The following is a 25678-nucleotide window of genomic DNA, read 5'->3' as shown; positions in this document are numbered from 1 at the left end:
TCAGGGATTTGTGATGGCCACTCCAATACCTTGACTTTGTTGTCCTTCAGCCATTTTGCCACAACTTTGGAAGTATGCTTGGGGTCATTGTCCATTTGGAAGACCCATTTACGACCAAGCTTTAACTTCCTGACTGATGTCTTGAGATGTTGCTTCAGTATATCCACATAATTTTCCTGCCTCATGATGCCATCTATTTTGTGAAGTGCACCAGTCCCTCCTGCAGCAAAGTACCTCCACAACATGATGCTGCCACCCCCGTCCTTCATGGTTGGGATGGTGTTCTTCGGCTTGCAAGCCTCCCCCTTTTTCCTCAAAACGTAATGATGGTCATTATTGTCAAACAGTTCTATTTTTGTTTCATCAGACCAGAGGACATTTCTCCAAAAAGTACAATCTTTGTCCCCATGTGCAGTTGCAAACCGTAGTCTGGCTTTTGTATGGCGGTTTTGGAGCAGTGGCTTCTTCCTTGCCGAGCGGCCTTTCAGGTTATGTCGATATAGGACTCGTTTTACTGTGGATATAGATGCGTATGTACCTGTTTCATCCGGAATCTTCAAGGTCCTTTGCTGCTGTTCTGGGATTGATTTGCACTTTTCGCACCAAGTACGTTCATCTCTAGGAGATAGAACGTGTCTCCTTCCTGAGCGGTATGACGGCTGCGTGGTCCCATGGTGTTTATACTTGCGTACTATTGTTTGTACAGATGAACGTTGTACCTTCAGGTGTTGGGAAATTGCTCCCAAGGATGAACCAGACTTGTGGAGGTCTACAATTTTTTTTCTGAGGTCTTGGCTGATTTCTTTTGATTTTCCCATGATATCAAGCAAAGAGACACCGAGTTTGAAGGTAGGCGTTGAAATACATCCACAGGTACACCTCCAATTGACTCAAATGATGTCAATTAGGCTATCAGAGGCTTCTAAAGCCATGACATTTTCTGGAATTTTCTAAGCTCTTTAAAGGCACAGTCAACTTAGTGTATGTAAACTTCTGACCCACTGGAATTGTGATACAGTGAAATAATCTGTCTGTAAACAATTGTTGGAAAAATTACTTGTGTCATGCACCAAGTAGATGTCCTAACCAACTTGCCAAAACTATAGTTTAACAAGAAGTTTGTGGAGTGGTTGAAAAACGAGTTTTAATGACTCCCACCTAAGTGTATGTAAACTTCCGACTTCAACTGTGTGTGTGTGTGTAATAATGACAATTACAACAATACTGAATGAACAATGAACACTTTTATTTTAACTTAATATATATAAATAAAATCTATTTAGTCTCAAATAAATAATGAAACATGCTCAATTTGGTTTAAATAATACAAAAACACAGTGTTGGAGAAGAAAGTAAAAGTGCAATATGTGCCATGTAAAAAAGCTAACGTTTAAGTTCCTTGGTGAGAACATATGAAAGCTGGTGGTTCAATATTCCCAGTTAAGAAGTTATAGGAATTATGGCGCGTCGACTATTTCTCTCTCTACCATTTGTATTTCATATACCTTTGACTATTGGATGTTCTTATATGCACTATAGTATTGCCAGCCTAATCTCGGGAGTTTATAGGCTTGAAGTGATAAACAGCGCTGTGAAGCAAGCATTTCTAAGAGCTTCTGGCAAACGCAGTAAAGTTTGAATGATCACTTATGAGCCTCCTGGCGCCTACCACCACTCAGTCAGACTGCGCTATCAAACCATAGACTTAATTATAATATAATAATCACAGAAATACGAGCCGTTGGTCATTAATATGGTCAAATTCGGAAACGATCATTTAGAAAACACAAAACGTTTATTCTTTCAGTGAAATACGGAACTGTTCTGTATTTTATCGAACGGGTGGCAACCCTAAGTCTAAATATTGCTGTAACATTGCACAACCTTCAATGTTATGTCATAATTATGTAAAATTCTGGCAAATTAGTTCGCAACGAGCCAGGCGGCCCAAACTGTTGCAAAAACCTGACTCTGCGTGCAATGAACGCAAGAGAAGTGACACAATTTCCCTAGTTAATATTGCCTGCTAACATGAATTTATTTTTAACTAAACATGCAGGTTTAAAAAAAATGTACTTTTGTGTATTGATTTTAAGAAAGGCATTGATGTTTATGGTTAGGCACGATTTTCGTGAATGCGCTTTTGTTAAATCATCCCCCGTTTGGTGAAGTAGGCTGTGATTCGATGATAAATTAACAGGCACCGCATTGATTATATGCAACACAGGACAAGCTAGTTAACTTAGTAATATCATCAACCATGTGTAGTTAACTAGTGAATATGTGAAGATTGTTTTTTTTATAAGATAAGTTTAATGCTAGCTGGCAACTTACCTTGGCTCCTTGCTGCACTCGCGTAACAGGTGGTCAACCTGCCATGCAGTTTCCTCGTGGAATGCAGTGTAATCGGCTTCCAAAAATGCAGATTACCGATTTTGTTATGAAAACTTGAAATCCGCCCTAATTAATCGGTCGACCTCTACTATAGAGCATTGCCTACTACATCTAACGTGCATGTTGCTCGGTATGATTTTACCAAGTGAGTGCCGTTGCATTGTCTTTTTTCCCCGTTAGTGTTGAACTTCACCAAACAACGTCTTCTCCAGACCAGGCACATCTCACCTCATTAAGTCACTGTAAAGCTTAGGGTCACTGCCCATGGTGGTGATCATTATGGTTACTGCCCATGGTGGTGATCATTATGGTTACTGCCCATGGTGGTGATCATTATGGTTACTGCCCATGGTGGTGATCATTATGGTTACTGCCCATGGTGGTGATCATTATGGTTACTGCCCATGGTGGTGATCATTATGGTTACTGCCCATGGTGGTGATCATTATGGTTACTGCCCATGGTGGCTCCCACAAGCTTTAGGTTGTAATGACTGGCTCTCCCAGGGAGGCTGGAGCTAGTTCCCCATTAGCTATCTAGCAATGACCGTTGATGTTATCCACCTGAATGTATGGGGCTGATGTGCTTGTGTTGTCTCTTCAGTATGCAAGGAGCCACCATACAAAGTGGAGGAGTCTGGCTACGCTGGTTTCCTCATGCCCATCGAGGTCTACTTCAAGAACAAGGTGAGAGCTCAGTCACAGCCTCTGTAATGGTACTATGTTAAGTGTCACTATCCCTCAGAATGTGGGCTACTGTTACATGTGATTCCTAATGGATAAGATTTTCTCTGGTGCTCTAAGCCTTTTCCTGAAATCAAATCTGATATAGTTCTCCTACAATGGCTTGTTTATATTAATTGGCACAGTCTCAATAGTTTTTCTTTCTTTGAGTCTATCAATATTCATGTCGTTTGGTTGGTATTCAATGTGCGCACGTGGTTCATTTGCTGCTTTTAGTCATGTGACGGTGTGTGTGGAGACACCAGGGCTGCGGTTCAAACTCATAAAAGACACACCCTCTTCCACTTACCCTCGCCTTATGCCCTTGGTGGAATCCAAATGATTAGCCAAACAAGGGAAGTTTGCAACATAAGCCCCTCAGCCCTCGTTTTTAGTCGCAGTTGCGAGTGTACAATTGTGTTCACTTCGGGGCCTGAAACTCCCCATAATTCAGTTTGTGACGATTGTACATCCACTAAGAAAAGTCAGCCAAAGCCAAAACTTAAAACCGCAATGTCAATATCAATATACAAGTGTAAAAACAAATGTAAATAAGTTAAATTGTGCTACTAATGCACATGACGGCACAAACGCGTCTCGTAAAAGTAATGATGTTTTTGTTAGGTTTTGGAAATTGTAGAAGTAAAATGTTTTCCCTCCTTCAGAAGTTCCAGCTAGGCAGGCTAACGCTAGTTAGCTAAATAATTTGCTAGCTATCATACAGTAAGCGTATATTAATAATTATATATTTAATGTTAGTAGATATGCAATCATAATTGACTGTAGGGCATATAAAGCACCCACAAGCTACCGGTGGCTGAAAACACAATCATCGCGGGATGAACGAGTGACGAATTTCCGGGCAAGGGCGGTCCATTTAAAAATCATTCCTTCCTCCCTCGCCCCTTGTATATCGTCAGATGTCATGATACGTCATCAAAAGTGTCCACTTAATTTGAGGGCTGAGGGGATAGGGTGTGTCTTCTAAGTGTTTGGACTGCAGACCCAACACTGGTCATGCTAGTGATACTGCGGCTGTGTGTGGTGACACTGGTCATGCTAGTGATGGGCCTTTGGCTGCTGGTCTGGCTGGTGTATTGTCTGTCTGGCTGGTGTATTGTCTGTCTGGCTGGTGTACTGTCTGTCTGCACCTCATGTCACTGTAGGTCCTGTTTTAAAAGGGCCTACAGTTTATTTGGTATGTCTGCTGGGATTGTTTTTACTGGCCTCTGTCCTTTATTTGTAACTCTATGACTCCTGGCATGTTCTGAAAGTGGTGGGTGATCAGAAAGCATCCGTTTGTTTACCAAAATGTCCTACTGTTCTCTCCCAATGTGGAATGTTAGTGCTTATCAGTGTGTGCACTCCAGATATGCTTCTTATTGACTTGGCAGGGTATCGGCTATTCTTACTGTTAGCTGATAATATGTTGCTGATAAGGACATAACAGGGCTCGGCGGCGCAGGCTGACTAGATATGTGAACTCATTATTATTTTACAGGAGGAGCCTAAGAAGGTGTGTTTCAACTATGACCTCTTCCTGAACCTGGAGGGGAACCCCCCTGTCAATCACCTGCGCTGTGAGAAACTCACCTTTAACAACCCCACACGGGAGTTCAGACGCAAGCTGGTCAAGGCTGGAGGGGTAAGATGGGGAAAGGGATGCATGTGGGATGAGTGGGGAGTGTTGTAGTGGAATGGCAAGAGAGAATGTACCGTGTTGTTGTTTGTCCTCACTCTTCTGCCTCTCTGTCTCTCAGGTCATGGTGGTGCCGGAAGGGACGGAGGCGGTGTCGAGGCCCAGTCCAGACTACCCCATGCTCCCCACCATCCCACTGTCTGCCTTCTCAGACCCCAAGAAGACCAAGACCTCCCACGGGTCAAAGGTTAGCACCATGCCTCGCCTACTACACTGATAAGGAGTAGGAATGTGTAACATATTGCTCAACCAGTCAATACAGCAGAGGATAGGAGAGTAGAGTACAGTTGAGATAAGGGATGGGAAACCCTGTGTGTGTGTGTGTGTGTATGTCTTTTGTTCCCCCAGCTTTTAATCATATAATGTGATCCTTTCATTAATCCAGCTGGACTTCCGCTCCATGTTCTGGGTCACGGATCATCCCAAATACACAGGCATGATTAAAAACATCAAATCTGTTGAATTATCATAGTATTAACGTAGACGATCTATGTTTTGCGTATGGATGCGTACATGCATGTTGTGGAATGATAAGAATGACACAAGGTGAATGGCAGTTCTCTGGTGGGCCTTTGGCTAAGCGTGCATTGACAGTGGAGTGATTAGGGTAGTGCTGGATCAGCTGGGTTCTCTGAAGGATATATGGGGTGGCAGGTAGCCTAGTGGTTAGAGCGTTGGGCCAGTAACCGGAAGGTTGCTGGATTGAATCCCCAAGCTGACAAGGTGAAAATCTGCCCCTGCACAAGGCAGTTAATAAACCCACTGTTCCCCTGTAGGCCGTCATTGTAAATACGAATTTGTTCTTAACTGACTTGCCTGGTTAAAAATATAGATACAGTTGAAGTCGGAAGTTTACATACACTTAGGTTGGAGTCATTAACTTGTTTTTCAACCACTCCACAAATATCTTGTTAACCTGTTATGGCTAGGGGGCAGTATTTTTCACAGCCGGATAAAAAACGTACCCGATTTAAATCTGATTATTACTCCTGCCCAGAAACTAGAATATGCATATAATTATTAGCTTTGGATAGAAAACACTCCAAAGTTTCTAAAACTGTTTGAATGGTGTCTGTGAGTATAACAGAACTCATTTGGCAGGCCAAAACCTGAGAAGATTCCATGCAGGAAGTGCCCTGTCTAACAATTTCTTGCCCTTCTTGATTATCTCTATCCATTACAGACATTTACATTACATTACATTTAGTCATTTAGCAGACGCTCTTATCCAGAGCGACTTACAAATTGGTGCATTCACCTATAATATCCAGTGGAACAACCACTTTACAATAGTGCATCTAAATCTTTTAAGGGGGGGGTTAGAAGGATTACTTTATCCTATCCCAGGTATTCCTTGAAGAGGTGGGGTTTCAGGTGTCTCCGGAAGGTGGTGATTGACTCCGCTGTCCTGGCGTCGTGAGGGAGCTTGTTCCACCATTGGGGTGCCAGAGCAGCGAACAGTTTTGACTGGGCTGAGCGGGAACTGTTCTTCCTCAGAGGTAGGGAGGCGAGCAGGCCAGAGGTGGATGAACGGAGTGCCCTTGTTTGGGTGTAGGGCCTGATCAGAGCCTGAAGGTACGGAGGTGCCGTTCCCCTCACAGCTCCGTGAGGCAAGCACCATGGTCTTGTAGCGGATGCGAGCTTCGACTGGAAGCCAGTGGAGAGAGCGGAGGAGCGGGGTGACGTGAGAGAACTTGGGAAGGTTGAACACCAGACGGGCTGCGGCGTTCTGGATGAGTTGTAGGGGTTTAATGGCACAGGCAGGGAGCCCAGCCAACAGCGAGTTGCAATAATCCAGACGGGAGATGACAAGTGCCTGGATTAGGACCTGCGCCGCTTCCTGTGTGAGGCAGGGTCGTACTCTGCGAATGTTGTAGAGCATGAACCTACAGGATCGGGTCACCGCCTTGATGTTGGTGGAGAACGACAGGGTGGAGAACGACAGACAATCTCTGCTGTTACGTGACACTTCCTACGGCTCCCATGGGCTCTCAGAAGGCGGCAAAAAGCTGAATCGTGGCTTTGCAGGCTCTGGCTGAAAAAAAGTAGCGCGTTTGGATAGTGGCTGGTTACAGTACTGTGAGACTCAGGCTCGTGCCCGCGTCGACCCCATGCTTTGTTTTCTTTCGTCTGTTTACCTAAACGCAGATTCCCGGTCGGAATATTATCGCTTTTTTATGAGAAAAATGGCATAAAATTTTATTTTAAACAGCGGTTGACATGCTTCGAGTACGGTAATGGAATATTTAGAAATCTTTTGTCACGAAATGCGCCATGCTCGTGACCCTTATTTACACTTCGGATAGTGTCTTGAACGCACAAACAAAACGCTGCTGTTTGGATATAACTATGGATTATTTTGAACCAAACCAACATTTGTTATTGAAGTAGCAGTCCTGGGAGTGCATTCTGACGAAGACAGCAAAGGTAATAACATTTTTCTTATAGTAAATCTGACTTTGATGAGTGCTACATTTGCTGGGTGTCTAAATAGCTAGCCGTGATGGCTGGGCTATCTACTCAGAATATTGCAAAATGTGCTTTCACTGAAAAGCTATTTTAAAATCGGACACCTCGATTGCACAAAGGAGTTCTGTATCTATAATTCTTAAAATAATTGTTATGTTTTTTGTGAACGTTTATCGTGAGTAATTTAGTAAATTCACCGGAGGTTTGCGGTGGGTATGCTAGTTCTGAACGTCACATGCTAATGTAAAAAGCTGGTTTTTGATATAAATATGAACTTGATTGAACAAAACATGCATGTATTGTATAACATAATGTCCTAGGTGTGTCATCTGATGAAGATCATCAAAGGTTAGTGCTGCATTTAGCTGTGGTTTTGTTTTTTATGACATATGCTAGCTTGAAAAATGGGTGTCTGATTATTTCTGGCTGGGTACTCTGCTGACATAATCTAATGTTTTGCTTTCGCTGTAAAGCCTTTTTGAAATCGGACAGTGTGGTTAGATAAAGGAGAGTCTTGTCTTTAAAATGCTGTGAAATAGTCTTTGTATGTTTGAGAAATGAAGTTGTAATTCGCGCCACGCCCTATTGCATTGGCTGTTCCCGCTAGGCGCGTTCCTAGTGTAAGAGGTTAACAAACTATAGTGCAAGTCACACTTAGTGTAGGCATCTACTTTGTGCCTGTCCGACAATTGTTTACAGACAGATTATTTCACTTGTAATTCACTGTCTGACAATTCTAGTGGATCAGAAGTTTCCATACACTTGCCACTAGTTTTTAACTTCTAATTCAACTTTCTCAAACCATACAACTATTTTACACCATTTTAAAGATACACTTCTCCTTGATGTAACCACATTGTCCGATTTCAAAAAGGCTTTACAGCGAAAGCAAAACATTAGATTATGTTAGGAGAGTACATAGACAAAAATAATCACACAGCCATTTTCCAAGCAAGGACATGTGTCAATAAAACCCAAAACACAGCTAAATGAAGCACTAACCTTTGATCTTCATCAGATGACACTCCTAGGACATTATGTTACACAATACATGTATGTTTTGTTCGATAAAGTTCATATTTATATCCAGAAAATGTATTCCCACCAAAACGTCTGGTAAATGTGCACATCAATTTACAAAAAACGTTGACAAAATATATAACAATTATTTGAAGAATTATAGATAGACTACTCCTGGATGCAACCGCTGTGTCAGATTTTAAAATAACTTTACGGAGAAAGCACATTTTTCAATATTCTGAGTACATAGCTCAGCCATCACGGTGAGCTATTCAGACACCCTCCAAGTTCAAGGCAACCTAAACTCAGAATTAGTATTAGAAATATTGTCTTACCTTTGCTGATCTTTGTCAGAATGCACTCCCAGGACTGCTACTTCCACAAGAAATGTTGTTTTTGTTCGAAATAATCCACATTTATGTACAAATACCTCCGTTTTGTTCGTGCGTACAGATCACTTATCCAAAGGCATAACGCGCGAGCGCGGAACCAGAGAAAGTCAAAATGTTCCATTACCGTACTTAAAGCATGTCAAACGCTGTTTAAAATCAATCTTTATGGTATTTTTAACGTAAAATTGCGATAATATTCCAACCGGACAATAGCATATTCATTCAAGAAGAAAAAGAAGGAACGGCGTGCTCGCGTGACGGCGCATATCCAATCCCTTTGTTGCCAGGCAGGCCACTCAGAAACTGAGCTCCTATTATCTGCCCAGTGACAGGAGAATGCTCAAACCACTTTCTGAAGGCTTTAGACAGCCAATGGAAGCCTTAGGAAGTGCAACGTCCCCCCACAGACACTGTAGCTTTGATAGAGAATCAAAAGAACTACAATTCTGACTTTCCACTTCCTGCTTGGATTTTTCTCAGGTTTTTGCCTGCCATATGAGTTCTGTTATACTCAGACACCATTCAAACAGTTTTAGAAACTTCAGAGTGTTTTCTATCCAAATCTACTAATAATATGCATATTCTAGTTTCTGGGCCAGAGTAGTAACCTGTTTAAATTGGGTACGTTTTTCATCCGGCCGTGAAAATACTGCCCCCTAGCCCAGACAGGTTAAACAGCTTGGAAGATTCCAGAAAATGATGCCATGGCTTTAGAAGCTTCTGATTGACTCAAATTTTGTAAATTAGCCTATGTACCTGTGGATGTATTTCAAGGCCTACCTTCAAACTCAGTGCCTCTTTGCTTGACATCATGGCCTCCACAAGTCTGGTTCATCCTTGGGAGCAATTTCCCAACACCTGAAGGTACCACGTTCATCTGTACAAACAATAGTACGCAAGCATAAACACCATGGGACCACGCAGCTGTCATACCGCTCAGGACGGAGACGCGTTTTGTCTCCTAGAGATGAACGTACTTTGGTGCGAAAAGTGCAAATCAATCCCAGAACAGCAAAGGACCTTGTGAAGATGCTGGAGGAAACGGGTACAAAGGTATCCACAGTAAAACGAGTCCTATATCGACATAACCTGAAAGGCCGCTCAGCAAGGAAGAAGCCACTGTTCCAAAACCGCCATAAAAAGCCAGACTACGGACAGATTGTATTTTTTGGAGAAATGTCCTCTGGTCTGATGAAACAAAAATATAACTGTTTGGCCGTAATGACCATCGTTATGTTTGGAGAAAAAAGGGGGAGGCTTGCAAACCGAAGAACACCATCCCAACCATGAAGCACGGGGGTGGCAGCATCATGTTGTGGGGGTGCTTTGCTGCAGGAGGGACTGGTGCACTTCACAAAATAGATGGCATCATGAAGGGGGAAAATTGTGGATATATTGAAGCAACATCTCAAGACATCAGTCAGGAAGTTAAAGCTTGGTCGCAAATGGGTCTTCCAAATGAACAGTGACCCCAAGCATACTTCCAAACTTGTGGCAAAATGGTTTAAGGACAACAAAGTCAAGGTATTGGAGTGGCCATCACAAAGCCCTGACCTCAATCCTATAGAAAATTTGTGTGCAGAACTGAAAAAGCATGTGTGAGCAAGGAGGCCTACAAACCTAACTCAGTTACACCAGCTCTGTCAGGAGCAATGGGCCAAAATTCACCCAACTTTTTGTGGGAAGCTTGTGGAAGGCTACCCGAAACGTTTGACCTAAGTTAAACAATTTAAAGACAATGCTACCAAATACTAATTGAGTGTATGTAAACTTCTGACCCACTGGGAATGTGATGAAAGAAATACAAGCTGAAATAAATCATTCTCTCTACTATTATTCTTACATTTCACATTCTTAAAATAAAGTGGTGATCCTAACTGACCTAGGACAGGGAATTTTTACTAGGATTAAATGTCAGGAATTGTGAAACTGAGTTTAAATGCTTTTGGCTAAGGTGTATGTTAACTTCCCACTTCAACTGCATGCCAGTGGTGGTCGGTGTCGTTTTAAGATGAGACACTTTTTTTTCATGAACGTTGCCTTACTTCTATTACAGCATATTGAATGACTGTCATTTATATTCCATTCACCCAGTACAATGTAACAGTGATAGGTTTAGGCTACTATATGATACTCACATTTTCCTTATTCCCATCATGAGGTTGCTGCAACCTAGCCTGTGAATGAAATTGCACAACATAGTGACACATTTAATACCACCTTGCACACTCTTGCCTGCATCTAGCTGATCTAGGGTGTAACCATTAGTCCAACAGTTACAAACGAGAGTTTCAAATTCTGGTATGTTTATCGCCATTATGCTTGCTTCCATTTTAAGAAACTTTCAACAGAATCGGCAGAATGAATACACCCCTGATCACGCATAAACACAGTTCACTTTCATAGCAGCCACATTGTATCCCTTTTCTCATCTTTTTTTCCCTTCGCTTGCGGACTTCAATGCACATCAGCTGTATGTGGCCAGGTGAAAAAACCTTTCAGGCAAACCATATCATAACCGGTTCACACAGCCTACATCGTTGTCACCATATTAGCTAAAGTAACGTCATAGTCAACATAGCTAATAGAACTAACGCGTTAGTAAACCCGCTACAATCATGCGATAACGTTAGTATACAATCAGTAAGCAGTTTTGCAGTTGCACCAGCGGGCCCCGGAGGCAATACATTTGTAAAACCAAAAGCTTACCTTGACTTGGAAGCGTTTCAGTGTTGTGTTGGATAGTCATAGCCAGCTAGCTAACAGAATTCCTTTGTTTGAGCAAGGTTTTTCAGTAGGCTAAAGTAGCTAGCTGCATTTGCTAGCTAAGAAAGTGAAAAGAAATGACTCTCTTTTGGGAAGAAATTCATTTTTTTCAAAACTGTTAAACTATTTTTCTCTCTGAGTCAACTACCTACCACATTTTATGCACTGCAATGCTAGCAAGCTGTAGCTTATGCTTTCAGTACTAGATTCATTCTCTGATCAGTTCATGCTGCAAGAGCGCTGATAAGTTGGAGGACGTCCTCCAGACGTTGTCATAATTACATTGTAAGTCTATGGAAGAGGTTGAGGGCCATGAGCCTACTAGGTTTTGTATTAAAGTCAATGTACCCAGAGGACGACAGAAGCTACCTGTCCACCGGCTACACCATGGTGCTACCGTACAGACTGCTGTTGAGGCTACTGTAGCTATTCATGGAAAAACTATGTGTTTTAATCAATTATTTGGTGACGTGAATATATTTAGTATAGTTTCATCTAAAAAGGATTTTTTTAAATATTGGTTTACAATTTTTTTTAAATGAAATTCACTGAGGAGGATGGAGCCTCCACTGATGAATATACTGTATCACTGAGTGTACAAAACACTAAGGACACCTTCCTAATATTGAGTTGCACCCCCCCCCAGCCTGGAGTCACACCAGGGTCTGTAGTGACTCATCTAGCACTGAGATGCAGTGCTTTAGACTGCCCCAGTGCTTCGCACAGTTGTCAAGTTGGCTGGATGTTCTTTGGGTGGCGGACCATTCTTGATACACATGGGAAACGGTTGAGCGTGAAAAACCCAGCAGCGTGCAGCTCTTGACACAAACCGGTGTGCCTGGCACCTACTACAATACTCCGTTAAATAGCACTTAAATCTTTTGTCTTGCTTTTTCACAATCTGTCTCAAGTTAAAAATCCTTCTTTTAACTGATCTCCTCCCCTTCATCTACACTGATCTGAAGTGGAATAAACAAGTGACATCAATAAGAGATAATCGCTTTCACCTGGTCAGCCTATATCATAGAAAGAGCACGTGTCCTTACTATTTTGTACTCTCAGTGTAGACAATATAGAGAGAGTAAGCACACTTAAATGCTCTTAGCTTTCTTGATTGTCAACAAATAAAGATGTGTATGTGGTGGAGCGTATGGGCCCTACTTCACTCTACTACGTATTATTCCAATCCAGCACACCATTTGAAAGTGATTGTGTGTTTAATATCATCCTATTGTCCTTGTCTTTAGGAGCCCAGTAAAGAAGGCAGTGGAGGCAGCAGTAAGGGACCCAAGCCCCACAAGCTGACCAAGGAGCACCGCGAACGCCCCCGCAAAGACTCTGAGAGCAAGGCAGCGTCAAAGGGTGACAGCGACCGCGACGGGGGAGGAGGGGGCAGCAGCAAGAGCGCCCGTGAGCCCTCATCCTCCTCTTCCAAGAAGCCAGTGGAGATCAAAGTGAAAGACGAGGGCAAGGTCCTTCCCAAGGCCGCCTTCAAAGAGCCCAAACTGACACTAAAGGAGGCCAAGATGGAGGGCATGTCCCCCAAAGGAGGGGGGGCTGGGGGAGGGGGCCCACTGGAGCCCAAAGCCCCCGGGAAGCGGCCTTCCACCGCGGAGTCTCCCAAACCCAGCGCCAAGAAGCCAAAGAAGGGCAGCTCAGAGGGATCTAAGGGGGCAGCTGCAGTGCCCTTCACCGGAGCCTCTCCCCGGGTCTCTTCATCATCTTCAGTCATCCCAGGCTACCCAGAGAAGAAACCCCCCAAGGAGAAAGGCCGCTGGCCCAAGAGCAGCAAGGCCGACACTCAGGAGGCCAAGGAGCCCAAGAAACTGCCTGAGTCTGACGACTCCAACTCTGAGGATGAAGCCTCCTCCAAATCAGAGCAGTCAGTCCCCTCCAGTCCCTCTAACTCCAGCTCCAGCTCTGACTCCAGCTCAGAGTCTGATTTTGAGCCTGGACAGAAACAAGGCCAAGGTAAGTCCTCTATGACCATCTCTTGACTGGGATCTACATCCATTGGAGATTTCTTGTTTGTTTTTCTTTTATACTAAGCTATCCAGATGTTTAGTTGATGGTTGTGATGCGTACATGTACGTTTTAGCAAATGTTCTCTATTGGTGTGTAAATCTACTCGAGGCCCGCTGCGCTCTATGGTGGAGGACCTACAGTCAGAGGGGTCAGATGATGATGACAGCAGCTCAGAGGAAGGGACGCCTGTCAAGACCAACCCGCCCAACCGTGACTCTCGGTAAGATTCTGTCTCCTCTCTCATTCTCTCTCATTCTCTCTCTAATGCTCCATATATCTCCAAGTTTGTTGCTCTCATTCTTTTCACCTATGATGCTTCTCCAATAATTTTTCACTGGTTATCTTTAGCTATGGATGTTTGTTATGAGACACAGTGGGTCAGTATTTGTAGCACATAAGCCCATACATGTGTTCGCTGTTGTTTATAGGTGTTACATCGTTTTTGAAGGAAATCTGTAAAGATTTATATAGTCGGAGTTGAGTGAACACAAACCCAGATTTGAAGCTAATCCCTTCACCAAAACATTTGTTCCCACCCACAAACCCAGGCTCCCTGTGCTAAACAGGGCACAATGAGCGCTGTCTGACCTTTGCCCTCCTGTTCCCTGTCAGACTGAGCCTGGACAGCGAGAGTGACAGCAGTGAAGGCTCGCACCGCCCCAGTCGAGACCCGGCGCCGCCTCCACAGAAACACAGCTCCTCCAATAACAAGGTAAAACACAGACTCTGAGGATCTCTCCCAGGACGGCTTTCTCCATTGTCGCTCTGAAGTGGCATCATTAAGGATTGTTACTCACGCATCCAACTTTACCTTCTGCACATGTACTGTGTTGACGTTTCGGTCATTAACGGTAGTTACCATTGATGGCTAAGCAGTGGGTTCTGTATTCCCAGAAGTGTTCCTAGCACCACACGCAGACTGTGTGGTATTAATATTTGCTCTCCTAAAGCACCATCCTTCCCATTCTGATCTGTTTATCCCTCTGTCCTCCCCTTCCATCTCTCTCTGTTTATCCCTCTGTGTTGTCTGAGCAGGTCTTGGGCAGGAAGAGCCCGGACATCTGCAGCCGCCCAGAGAAGGTGCTGAAGAAGGGATACGACAAGGTAGGAAGGGTAAATATACACACTTTATTACCTTTTTTCTTATTTCTCTTGTGTTCAAACATCTGTATCAAGTAATTATATTACCAGTGCAGGGTTCAATATACTCTAGTTCAAATTCTACAGTACTGCTTTATCACCACTATTCTAGATATCACTGCCAGCTTGTCACTCCACATTCTTCCTGGTGTAAAACTCACTCAGATGCAGTAGACAATACTGGTTAATCAGTAATCACATACTGAATGGAGTGGTTTTAATACTAGTTAACTGACTAAGCAGTCCTCCACTATCCTCTTCAGGCCTACACAGAGGAGCTGGTGGACCTCCACCGCAGACTAATGGCTCTGAGGGAGCGCAACGTCCTACAGCAGGTATGTGTGTGGTTGTGTTGTGTTCACATATGTAAGTGTGTGGCGTATACATGTGTTGTAAAACTAACTTTTTAGTCCGCTGTTATCATACCTTTATCATGTCACAGGTCACACTGTTTTGTCTGTTCAATGTGGTTTTATGTTCATCTAAGACCGGGTATTACTCTCCTCTCCTCCCCAGATAGTGGTTTTATGTTCATCTAAGACCCAGTATTACTCTCCTCTCCTCCCCAGATAGTGAATCTGATCGAGGAGACGGGCCACTTCAACGTGACCAACACCACCTTTGACTTTGACCTGTTCTCTCTGGACGAGTTGACCGTCCGCAAACTACAGAGCTGCCTGGAGACCACGGCCACGTGACAGGAAGCCTGCAGCGCAGAGGACCGCGGCGGGGCTGGTGCTGGGCTGCTGTCTCTCCTCAGCCCCTGGACCCCCACTGGGGAGGTGGAGCTGTAGCAGAGCTACAGAGAGGAACCATAGAATAACAACAGAACACACACTTTCACTATTTGCTGGAGAATGGAGGAACAGGACGAGGGAGTAGAGGATGAGGTCAGAGCAGCTATGCCACTGTCCCTCTAACCTGGACTAGAGGACCAGACTAGAGGAGCTGGCCTGGGACTGGCAAGAGATGTATTATATATGTTTCTTATGGAGAGCAGCAGAGCAGCCTGTGTGCAGAACTGTGGAATGCGACCACTCTCCTCTCCCTCCCCCTCTCGCCTCACTTCTAGCCATTGCAAACCCAATACTTCCCTCCTCCTCTCATTCCTCCCCACTCACACTCTCTTACCCGGCACAACACTCCTCCCCTCCCCCTCATCTCTGCTGGAGTTAATTTCTCTGTAGGAATATTCCTGTCTATGCATGCATTCGTGTGTGTGTGTGAGGGAGAGTGTGTGTGTGTGTGTGAGAGTGTGTCTGTGAGCATTTCAGAGGCTTTAGGGGGGGATGTCTTTGATTAGTCACTTTTTCAGTGTTCTTTAAGCTAGCTGGAGCAACAGCCCTTACACACACACACACACACACACACACACACACACACACACAGTGAGAGGCATTTGGGTCCCATGCCAGGGTGTCTCTACACACGCCGGCACTAAGTTGTGTATGTGCCTGTTGGTGGTAGTGTTCTGGATGGGGTTCAGCTCTTGTCAGTTCAAACGTCCCTCCCTCCTTCCATCTCGATGTGCATGAAAGGGCTCAACAGCTAGGGGAAATAGCTGTGGAGGATCACTTCTGAATGGCCTTTTAAGTGGTGGGGGGTAAAAAGCCGTAGCCATAGACCCCCCCCCCCACACAAAAAAAGGGTCCACACTTTTTTACATTTTATTATTGTACTGATAAGTTTGGAGTATTGGGGGATTGCGATTCAGATACCTGTGAGCTATGTATGAATGTATTACTGTTCATTTTCTAGGGCTAGCAACAAACCTGTTATCCTCTCAGTGCCTTTATGCGTTGGCCAGTGTGAGGGCCCACTGACACTGGTTAAAGAGCAAAGTCCCTCTCCTGACTAAGTGTTCATTGGGAAGCCTGAAACTCCATTTATCATAAGTGCCCTCTTAAAATCAGTTGATCCTCCCAGTGGGGGTTTCTCTGCAAATTGGAGGCTTCTTCCAGTGCTCTGTCTCTGCTATTATTAGGAACACAAGCCTTCCAGAAATCCTAAGACTCATCTGTTCATCAGCAGTGGTACTTTGCCTTGTTTCTTTCCAGATCCTAATATGAATGGTTGTATAGCTGATATTGTGTTGTCTGAGGTTTAGTTTTCTATGGATAGGGTCAGTGCCAGACCAGGCCGCAGTCAGTCAGCCAGCTAGGCATGTTTCTCTAACTGGGGCCCCTCTAGCCTTCACGTCCACTGTGGTTTCACACTCAGACTAACGGTAAAGTTTTCTCTTCGGGTGCTCCCCCTCACTTTCTTTCTGTTTCACCTAGTGAACAGCTGTATTTATTTTGATGATAATAGCTTTAATAGTTGTGTCTGTTCTGTTGCCTGGGCCTGCAAAGTGCACACACAGCTCTCTGCCCCTTCTTCTCCTCTGTGAGGGTGCTGTGGTGTTGAGGTCTGAATGTGTGGGTCTGTTCTAGAGTGAAACAACAACTGCCTTAAGTTCCTCTCTGCATCCACTCTGCTCTGTCCACCACCCCTTTATTTGTCTGGCTGTGCCTATGTCAACATCCCTGCCAGTGATTTTTAAAAGATGTACTTTGCAACTGTGTGAGTGGGATGGGTTGTGTGTGTCAAGCGAGAGGAACGTTCTTGTCCTCGTGTGTGTGAATATGAGGGTGGGTGGGTGGGGGCTGAAGGGTTGAGTGGCAGGCAGCTCTGTGCAGCTCTTCCATAGAGAAGCACCACCAACCGTCTACCAACAGTCAATCTTTTATTTATGTACCTCTGCACTTTTGGCTGTGGTGACTTCAGTACTTAAGTAATAATCTAAACTGTATTTTTAAGAATTTTATACAATATTTACATGCAATACAACATGAATAGATTTTTTTTGCCAACCTTTTTTTAAATTATTTAATAGTTTTTATTTGTGTTGGCATGTGTTATTATACATACAGAAACATGCTGTCAATTGTGTTCTTTTAGGCCTAATGTAGCGCCATGGAGAACTTCCCTGAATGTTGTATTGTGTATCATCGTTGTTGCAGTTGAACACCATGGAACAGGTGTTGGGAATATGTTTGATGTATGAGCTAACCAAGTCTATATCATCCAGTATATGTTCATCAAGGAGGAAAAGGTGGACTTTTCAGTGAGAAGAAGTATTTTTGTGTGTATGTCCTATTATAATTTGAGTATTTTTAACTCAAAGGTATGAGGCAGTGTTCTATTTGTCCGTACTCTATGAGGCATGGTTACGAAGCCCAGGCACAAACTGTCACCCTCTCATTGGTTCAATATTTATCTGTATTTTTATCCAAGTGCGATCCCTTAAACTGTTAAACAATAACACCATAGGAAAAGATACTACAGTGGAAGGAAGCATTTCAATTGAATCTATATCAATATACACTACCAGTCAAAAGTTAAAACACCTACTCATTCAAGGATTTATTATTTTTACTATTTTCTACATTGTAGAATAATAGTGAAGACATCAAAACTATGAAATAACACATATGGAATCATGTAGTAACCAAAAAAGTGCTAAACACTTAGCAACTCTTTGCCTTGATGACAGCTTTGCACACAATTGGTATTTTCTCAACCAGCTTCACCTGGAATGCTTTTCCAACAGTCTTGAAGGAGTTCCCACATATGCTGAGCACTTGTTGGCTGCTTTTCCATCACTCTGTGGTTCGACTCATCCCAAACCATCTCAATTTGGTTGAGGTCAGGGGGATTGTGGAGGCCAGGTCATCTGATGCAGCACTCCATCACTCTCCTTCTTAGTAAAATAGCCCTTACACAGCCTGGAGGTGTGTTGGGTCATTGTCCTGTTGAAAAACAAATGATAGTCCCACTAAGCCCAAACCAGATGGGATGGCGTATAGCTGCAGAATGCTGTGGTAGGCATGCTGGTTAAGTGTGCCTTGAATTCTAAATAAATCGCTGACAGTGTCACCAGCAAAGCACCCCCACACCATAACACCACCTCCATGCTTTACGGTGGGAACCACACGTGCAGAGATCATCCGTTTACCTACTCTGCATCTCACAAGACACGGCGGTTGGAACCAACAATCTCCCATTTGGACTCCAGGTCAAAGGACAGATTTCCACTGGTCTAATGTCCATTGCTTGTGTTTCTTGGCCCAAGCCTCTTCTTATTGATGTTGTTTTCGTAGTGGTTTCTTTGCAGCAATTAGACCATGAAGGTCTGATTCACACAGTCTCCTCTGAACAGTTGATGTTGAGATGTCTGTTACTTGAACTCTGAAGTGTTTATTTGGGCTGCAATTTCTGAGGCTGGTAACTCTAATGAACATATCCTCTGTAGCAGAGGTAACTCTGGGTCTTCCATTCCTGTGGCAGTCCTCATGAGAGCCAGTTTCATCATAGCGCTTGATGGTTCTTGCGACTACACTTGAAGAAACTTTCAAAGTTCTTAATGTTCCTTATTAACTGACATTCATGTCTTAAAGTAATGATGGACTGTTGTTTTTCTTTGCTTATTTGAGCTGTTCTTGTCATAATATGGACTTGGTCTTTTACTAAATAGGGCTATCTTCTGTATACCACCCCTACCTTGTCACAACACAACTGATTGGCTCAAATGCATTAAGAAGGAAAGAAATTCTACAAATGAACTTTTAACAAGGCACATCTTTTAATTGAAATGCATTCCAGGTGACTACCTCATGAAGCTGGTTGAGAGAATGCAAGGCAAAGGGTGGCTACTTTGAAGAATCTCAACTATAAAGTATATTTTGATTTGTTTAACACTTCCTTGGTTGCTACATGATTCCATAGTTGTGATGTCTTCACTATTATTCTACAAGGTAGAAAATAGTCAAAGAAAAACCCTTGAATGAGGTTCTAAAACTTTTGACTGGTGGAGTGTGTGTTTGTGTAATTAAGCAAAGGTAGACCATCTACTGTGGATTTTAACAAGATACAAAGACAAAAAGCAGCAAATGGTGGCTGTTCCTTCTGATGCTGTTAGGAATTTGAGGGGGCATGTGCAGAGGGCCGTTTCCTGTGTCAATGGTTGTCGGGGACGGGGTTGGCTGTATTTATTTATCAGGGGAGGGTTTGCTTGGGGGGGCTAAAATGTGTTCCATTTATTTGGTTAATGCTACCTTGGGCTGAACAACAAAATGTTGTATTTTAAACTTGGCATACGATGCCACCATGTGGCCATATAATGCAAGTTGTAATAAGGACAAGTCATTTTTTATTTTGAAATCATATTAATAAAGTAATTGAGTACTGTCTGTGTTCGTGGCTTTTAGTTGACCAGTTTGAACTTCTGAACTCTGGATGGGGTGAAGTTGTGGAGGTCATTCATGTTAAGCAGATTGTGGGGTGAATAGGGCACTGCAGAGTTCAAAAGGTTATGCTGACAAGGCTTATAGATTCCATTGTTTTATACATGCAATTATGCTTTGTAGTTTTTCTAAGAGCTTTTGCAGTTATTAGGGTGTTTCTCTCTCCCCCCCAATCTCGTTTTTAATACCTTAAGTGGCTACCTGGTACTGTATGTTTCTATCTGAAAATAATCTTAAATAGCTACCATCTAATTGAAGATTATGCAACAAGAACTACATAACTGCTCTTAATATTACAGAATAAATAACTTATTTCCCAGCTAGGTCACATACGGAACACTCCGGTTTCTTCCCCACCCAATACAAGAAAAGCGCTTAAGCTCAGAGGTGCAGGTAAAACCGGTATGTCTTTAGTTGGCAGTCATGAACTGTCTTGTATTTGAAGCGATTGATTTGTATGTAAAAAAAAACTGGTTTTTCCAACAGCTCAAAGTCATCCTGGTGTTAAGTTGACTTGGGGCTTCCTTGGTATGGAGCTGTGACTGGCTAGTTGCAGTAGCTACAGCTCTTCAGTATGTCTTTATGCCAGTACAAGCATCAACAGAAATCTGACACCAGTGAATTCTGCAGGAAGGCAGAAATCAGTTGGGGAAAAGAATACTGATCCTTCATTTTCTCTGTTTGATTCTGTACACAACTTAATTCGACAAACACACTACAAGGTCACTCTGGGTAAGCTAATAGTTTATTTACAGGTCTTCCTGAACATCAACATGGGTCTCCAGTTGTTGAGCTTCTCTCTGAATATGGAAGCCCTCTAACATCTACAAACTGCTTGACCTGCTCACTTTCGTCTGAGACAATGGCATGTTAGTGGCAATTGTTTACAAATGGGATCTTTGGATTTCATTAGTATTATGACTTTGTTTTAAACAGCTCTTCAAATTCAAGTATTTCATCAAAAGGTACCTGAAGCAAAAGTCTTAATCACAAAACAAACTAATTTCTTCCTATTCCAATGTACCTGGGATTATGTTTTGCAAGTACTAACTCAAATGGCCAAAATTCACAACCAGCAATAAGACACAGAAGTCCAAGTTCTCCTAACATGTACAGTAGGTAGCAGAGAGATACATGGTTTTCAAAATTCCACTCAGCATGCGTGTGTTTAGGGAGAGTATTTGCAATGTAATAAGAGAACACCAATCCATACCTTGTATCTACAATGTTTCAGGATGAATGCTTATTTCGAAATGCTATTAAATTCTGTGTCGTCTTGTTTAGATTAGTTACCCCAGAGAACATGTAATGAACCGGTTTTCAGAAAGACATTCAGTGGTGCAAGGACAAATCTTTTCTCATCACACACGTCTGCATGAGGAAAGTGGTGGATTTCTCACACTTAAAGACAAGACTGATGATCTGTAGACGAACAGGTTCTCTGAAAACATTATGTAATAAAATGGTCCAAATAAAGACCAGAGAAGAGGAAATGTAAGCAAAACATATTTACAGTATTTAACAAATGGTCACAGCAATTTTACACAATCGATCCAAAACATTCCAACAAGACCAGGCTGTGTCATAGACTTTCAGAGTACATAACATGGCTAAACTAATATGGCTTGAATGATATGGTTCTGTAGCATGAAGAAAGATTTGGATGCTCTTTCAGGTAAGGTAGGTGCAGAAGTTCAACATTGTGCCATGTGCTTATGGCGCCAAGGAATTAACTAAATCTACAACTTAATTTTCATTGGACGTCCCAGGGCTTCTCTTGTTTTTATTGCAGAACTGCACGATTTAGGAGCTACGACACAATGATAGACACACTTTCATCAAACTCAAAACCAGACAGAAAAACAATACAATAATAATAAATAGGACAATGATATGTTCAGTGTTTTCTTTCCCTGTCATTTTACTTCATGTCTTATTTTTAATCCAGACCAGGGATCACTGGATGTAATAATTATTTATCATCCAATGTGTGTATTTGGTCCAAGTAATTTCTGACTTTGGCAAAAAGAAAAATAGTAACATTTTACCCAAAAATTCTACTACCATGTCCTATGGACTTTTTGGATTCTATGCAATTTATTTGCAAGTATCACAGTAAATTAACAATGCCTCATCACGTACAACTGTACTTCATCTATCATATATTATTGTTCTTCATCACAATAATACAAAATAAATAGTTGAAATCAGCTTATCAACAACTCATCTTTAAAAAATCCTAAAGGCTTACAATGGCTTCTCATGGATGTTCTTACTTATTTTTTTTCTTTACAACACCCACAAATGTAAACAAAACCCAATAACGAAAGGAGGAAGCTAGCAAAAAAAATTCACAGGAGAGAAACAGTAACTGAACAAGGAGTGGTTGTCTAAGAGACTGTTCTTTCTGCATGTCTTTTGTAGTGTTTCTCTGAATTGCTCTGCAGGGGCTATTGTCCCATGCCTATTTGGGGGGCATGGAGTTATCAGGGGTACTTGGAGTCACCACCTCTTTGTAGAAATTCTCTACTTGCTCTTTGTACATCTTCATGACCACCGGCCTCTTCAGCTTCATAGTGGGGCCTGAGAGAGAGAACGAGACTGAGTCGGCCATATAAATCCTGCTGTTATGCTCAACACCCGCCACTGGATAGATGGGGAAAACTACAGAGTGACGACATGGTCTGTAGTAGACAAAGGTCAAACAATAACAATTCTATTGAAATTAATGGAAATGAAGCAACATTATGGAAACTTGAGTCTAGCTTATATAGTGACCTGGGAAAAACGACATACTGCAGTCCTTCAGGGCCAGAAGAGAAGAACATGGCACTAAACAAACATGCACACTGTCCTACCCAGGGCCCCTGCCCAGGCTGCTCCCCGCCCCGCTCACCCAGCTCTCCCCCAGGGATGGAGAAGTCCTGGTTTAGGATGGTCCACTTCTGGATGCGCTGGGCGTTGGAGGTGGCTTTCTCGTTCACGCGGTTGATACCCTCCTGGATAGCGGCATGGATGACCGGGTCACGCCCACCGGCGATCTCTGAGACTCGCGTGGCGTTGCTGCCCAGCTTCCGGCACAGCTCTATGGCCTCGGGCATCAGCTCATCCTCAGGAGCACCAGTGTCTCCGTTCACCTGGCACTGAGGGGTAAAGAGACAGATGTTTTATTCGGGAAGGAGTCCTGAAACAAAAGAACACATTTTCTTAAAAGGCTGTTTTGCTCATGAATAATGTCTCCTTTGTCAATGAATCCTATTAACTGACAATGATACCATAAAGACTTGCAGTTTGCTAAAATGTCCACCAGGTGGCAGTGGTTGGGCAGAAGTTGTATAACTTACAATAAAGATGAATTGTGAATAACCCACTATGATCTCTAATGCAGGCGGCATCTGATAACACATGGTATTTCTCAACTACTAGATACTCTTAAAGTGGCTGTAATATAGCCATGATACACAACATAACATCCCTGTTCTGAAGAAAATGTTTTGTCAGAACTTGAAATATGACCTTTGAGGTCATATTGGCATGGGGAAGTTGGTTTCACACCGACACCCAAACAATTCCAAATGGCTCATTCATCCCCTCTCGTCCCCCCTGTAACTATTCCCCAGGTCGTTGCTTTAAATGACAATATGTTCCTAGTCAACTTACCTGGTAAAATAAAATAAAAGATAAAACGGAGTACTGTAGCCAACGGTTCATACCTTAATGGTGAGCAGCATGGCGAGGAATTTCCTCTTGTCTCCAATGAGCATGGCGTTGCTAACCAGCGGCACGGCCTCCTTCACAGCATCCTCGATTGGCACTGGAGGGATGTTCTCTCCACCCGCTGTGATGATCAGCTCTGGACACACGTTGAAACACAAGTTTTATTTAGGATAGAGCAAACCTATGTGGAGCCAGACAATAAAATTCAATCTTCTGTCGACTGAGGCGTTTATAAAACATCAGTCTGTTCCGTTTAAAGCTGGGTTCTGATGACTGGGATAGGGTTGGGGGTATTTTACAGATAAGGTTATAGAGAAGACTGTACCTTTGATGCGTCCAGTGATGAAGAGGAAGCCGTTGTCGTCGTGTTTGCCCAGGTCTCCAGAGTGTAGCCAGCCCTCAGCGTCCAGGGCGTCCTCGGTCTTGTCGGCCTGGTTGAGGTAGCCCATGAAGACGTGGCGTCCCCAGAAGCAGATCTCCCCGTTGCCCTCCTCGTCAGGATTGTTAATCTTAGTCTCACAGCCAGGGATCAACTTCCCAACGCTGGGGAGAGAAGACATAAATCACTAACTTTGCAGATCTTAATCACAAACACGAAGCATATACAATAAAAACACTTTCTAAAAGACGAGGTAATATGTCATTTCAGGCCTTGTGTGTTTAGGAGTATGTGGAGGGTATAGTTACCTGGTGAGGCGGAATGCGTCGGGCAGAGAGATGGTGTGAGGTCCAGTGCTCTCACTCATTCCGTACAGCTCGTACACTGGGATGTCCAGGCTGAGGAAGAACTCCAGGGTATCCTTGGTGATGGGGGCAGCACCTGTGTAACACTTGGTGCAGCGGTCCAGACCCAGGGCCTTACGGACCTTCTTGAACACCAGCTTCTTGGCCAAGCGGTAGTTCATGGGCGTCCTCGCCATGGCGCCATTCCTGAGCAGGCAGAAGAGGAAGCAGGAGTTTAATACAACATCAGAACATGTCTCTCTTCGTACCCCAGGCTATAGTTCACTACTGTACATACTGTGCTAGCATTATTATACTGTGCGTGGGCAAGACAACTACTGATCCTGTTCTGTCATCTTTGTGACAAAGTAGTATTCGCCTTGAGGGAAATCGCTGCAAAGTAAGAACCACAGAGGTGGTGATACAGATCCGCCCCTCCCTACTAAATAGGCCCATGTATAACATACTGGTTCATCTTGCTGAGATTGGTCTGCAGACCCACTCCTTTGGCCCAGACTGCCACCTTTCTGCGCACGGTGGACGACTTGGCCCCGACGGACTTCATCTTCTCCTGCATCTTCTCCCAGACACGTGGTACGCCCATGAAGGCTGTGGGACGCACCTCTCTCATTGTGTTAACCAGGGAACCCTGAGAACAGACAGGAAGGGAGCTCAGTCACAACATAAACACACACTAAAGGGGTTTGTAGGCACAAAGTATGTATGACTGTGTGTGTGTGTGTGGAGTATCACTGACACTAGCTGAATCACAGAACTGTTCAAGAGTTTGCAATTGCAACGTGCAAAGCTGGCACTTCTTTTGTGAAGAAAAGCCTTTTCACAGAGAGCAGAAACACTAATGATCTGATCAGCGGGGAAACAAAGAGTTGTCTTGTGTGAGGACCGGGTATCATTTTAACTTGTGAAAAAAGGCTTGTCTTAATAGTCCTCCCTTAACTGGATTACACACTAGGTTTATTGAAGATGAGGACAAGGTGATGTAAGGGACTGAATAACAGTCTTCTCAGTGAGATGGAAAAACTAGAAAAATGCCCTCTTGGGATTCTCATAAACGAGAATAGACCTCACCTTCAGTGCGTCTGGCTGGGCGAAGTATGTTGCCCCTCCGACCTTCATGGTGACCCAGATGTCCACCATCTGAGCAGCGATGTGGCTGAGGGGCAGGTAGCTGACCACCATCTCCTGAGACTTGGTGGCTTCTGCCAGCCGGACATAGCGGCCTACTGCGAACGCTGTCCATGTCAGCTGCAGAGAGAGAGACGGTCAGTACAATACAGGTCATTAGCAGGTAAACTCAGACCAAAA

General features: G+C 43.5%; 2 protein-coding genes across 5 annotated transcripts in view; one reads left to right on the top strand and one right to left on the bottom strand.

Moving 5' to 3' along the window:
* Window positions 1-18444, top strand: part of mllt1a (MLLT1 super elongation complex subunit a) — a 30984-nt gene extending 12540 nt beyond the window's left edge. Inside the window, exons 3-11 of one of the 2 annotated variants that reach the window (XM_014216506.2) lie at window positions 2998-3080; window positions 4618-4761; window positions 4877-5002; window positions 12710-13433; window positions 13596-13707; window positions 14100-14199; window positions 14523-14591; window positions 14891-14962; window positions 15197-18444. In XM_014216506.2, the coding sequence (XP_014071981.1) occupies window positions 2998-3080; window positions 4618-4761; window positions 4877-5002; window positions 12710-13433; window positions 13596-13707; window positions 14100-14199; window positions 14523-14591; window positions 14891-14962; window positions 15197-15325 (1559 nt within the window). In that variant the 3' untranslated portion in view covers window positions 15326-18444. Of the gene's footprint in view, window positions 1-2997; window positions 3081-4617; window positions 4762-4876; window positions 5003-12709; window positions 13434-13595; window positions 13708-14099; window positions 14200-14522; window positions 14601-14890; window positions 14963-15196 lie in introns of both variants that reach the window. The other variant, XM_014216505.2, reaches the window with a different exon arrangement.
* Window positions 18445-20639: 2195 nt separating this feature from the next.
* acsbg2 (acyl-CoA synthetase bubblegum family member 2) overlaps window positions 20640-25678 on the bottom strand; it is a 28838-nt gene continuing 23799 nt past the window's right edge. For all 3 annotated transcript variants that reach the window (XM_014216499.2, XM_014216498.2, XM_014216497.2), the window contains exons 9-15: window positions 25442-25618; window positions 24820-25001; window positions 24317-24559; window positions 23955-24172; window positions 23626-23765; window positions 22809-23055; window positions 20640-22495 (exon numbers count right to left, since the gene is read on the bottom strand). In XM_014216499.2, the coding sequence (XP_014071974.1) occupies window positions 22377-22495; window positions 22809-23055; window positions 23626-23765; window positions 23955-24172; window positions 24317-24559; window positions 24820-25001; window positions 25442-25618 (1326 nt within the window). In that variant the 3' untranslated portion in view covers window positions 20640-22376. The remainder of the gene's footprint in view (window positions 22496-22808; window positions 23056-23625; window positions 23766-23954; window positions 24173-24316; window positions 24560-24819; window positions 25002-25441; window positions 25619-25678) is intronic.

Source organism: Salmo salar, chromosome ssa10 (genome assembly GCF_905237065.1).
Source record: "Salmo salar chromosome ssa10, Ssal_v3.1, whole genome shotgun sequence".
NCBI classification, from domain to species: domain Eukaryota; kingdom Metazoa; phylum Chordata; class Actinopteri; order Salmoniformes; family Salmonidae; genus Salmo; species Salmo salar.
The sequence above is the reverse complement of the archived record's forward strand: the minus strand, read 5'-3'. Positions and strand labels throughout refer to the sequence as shown.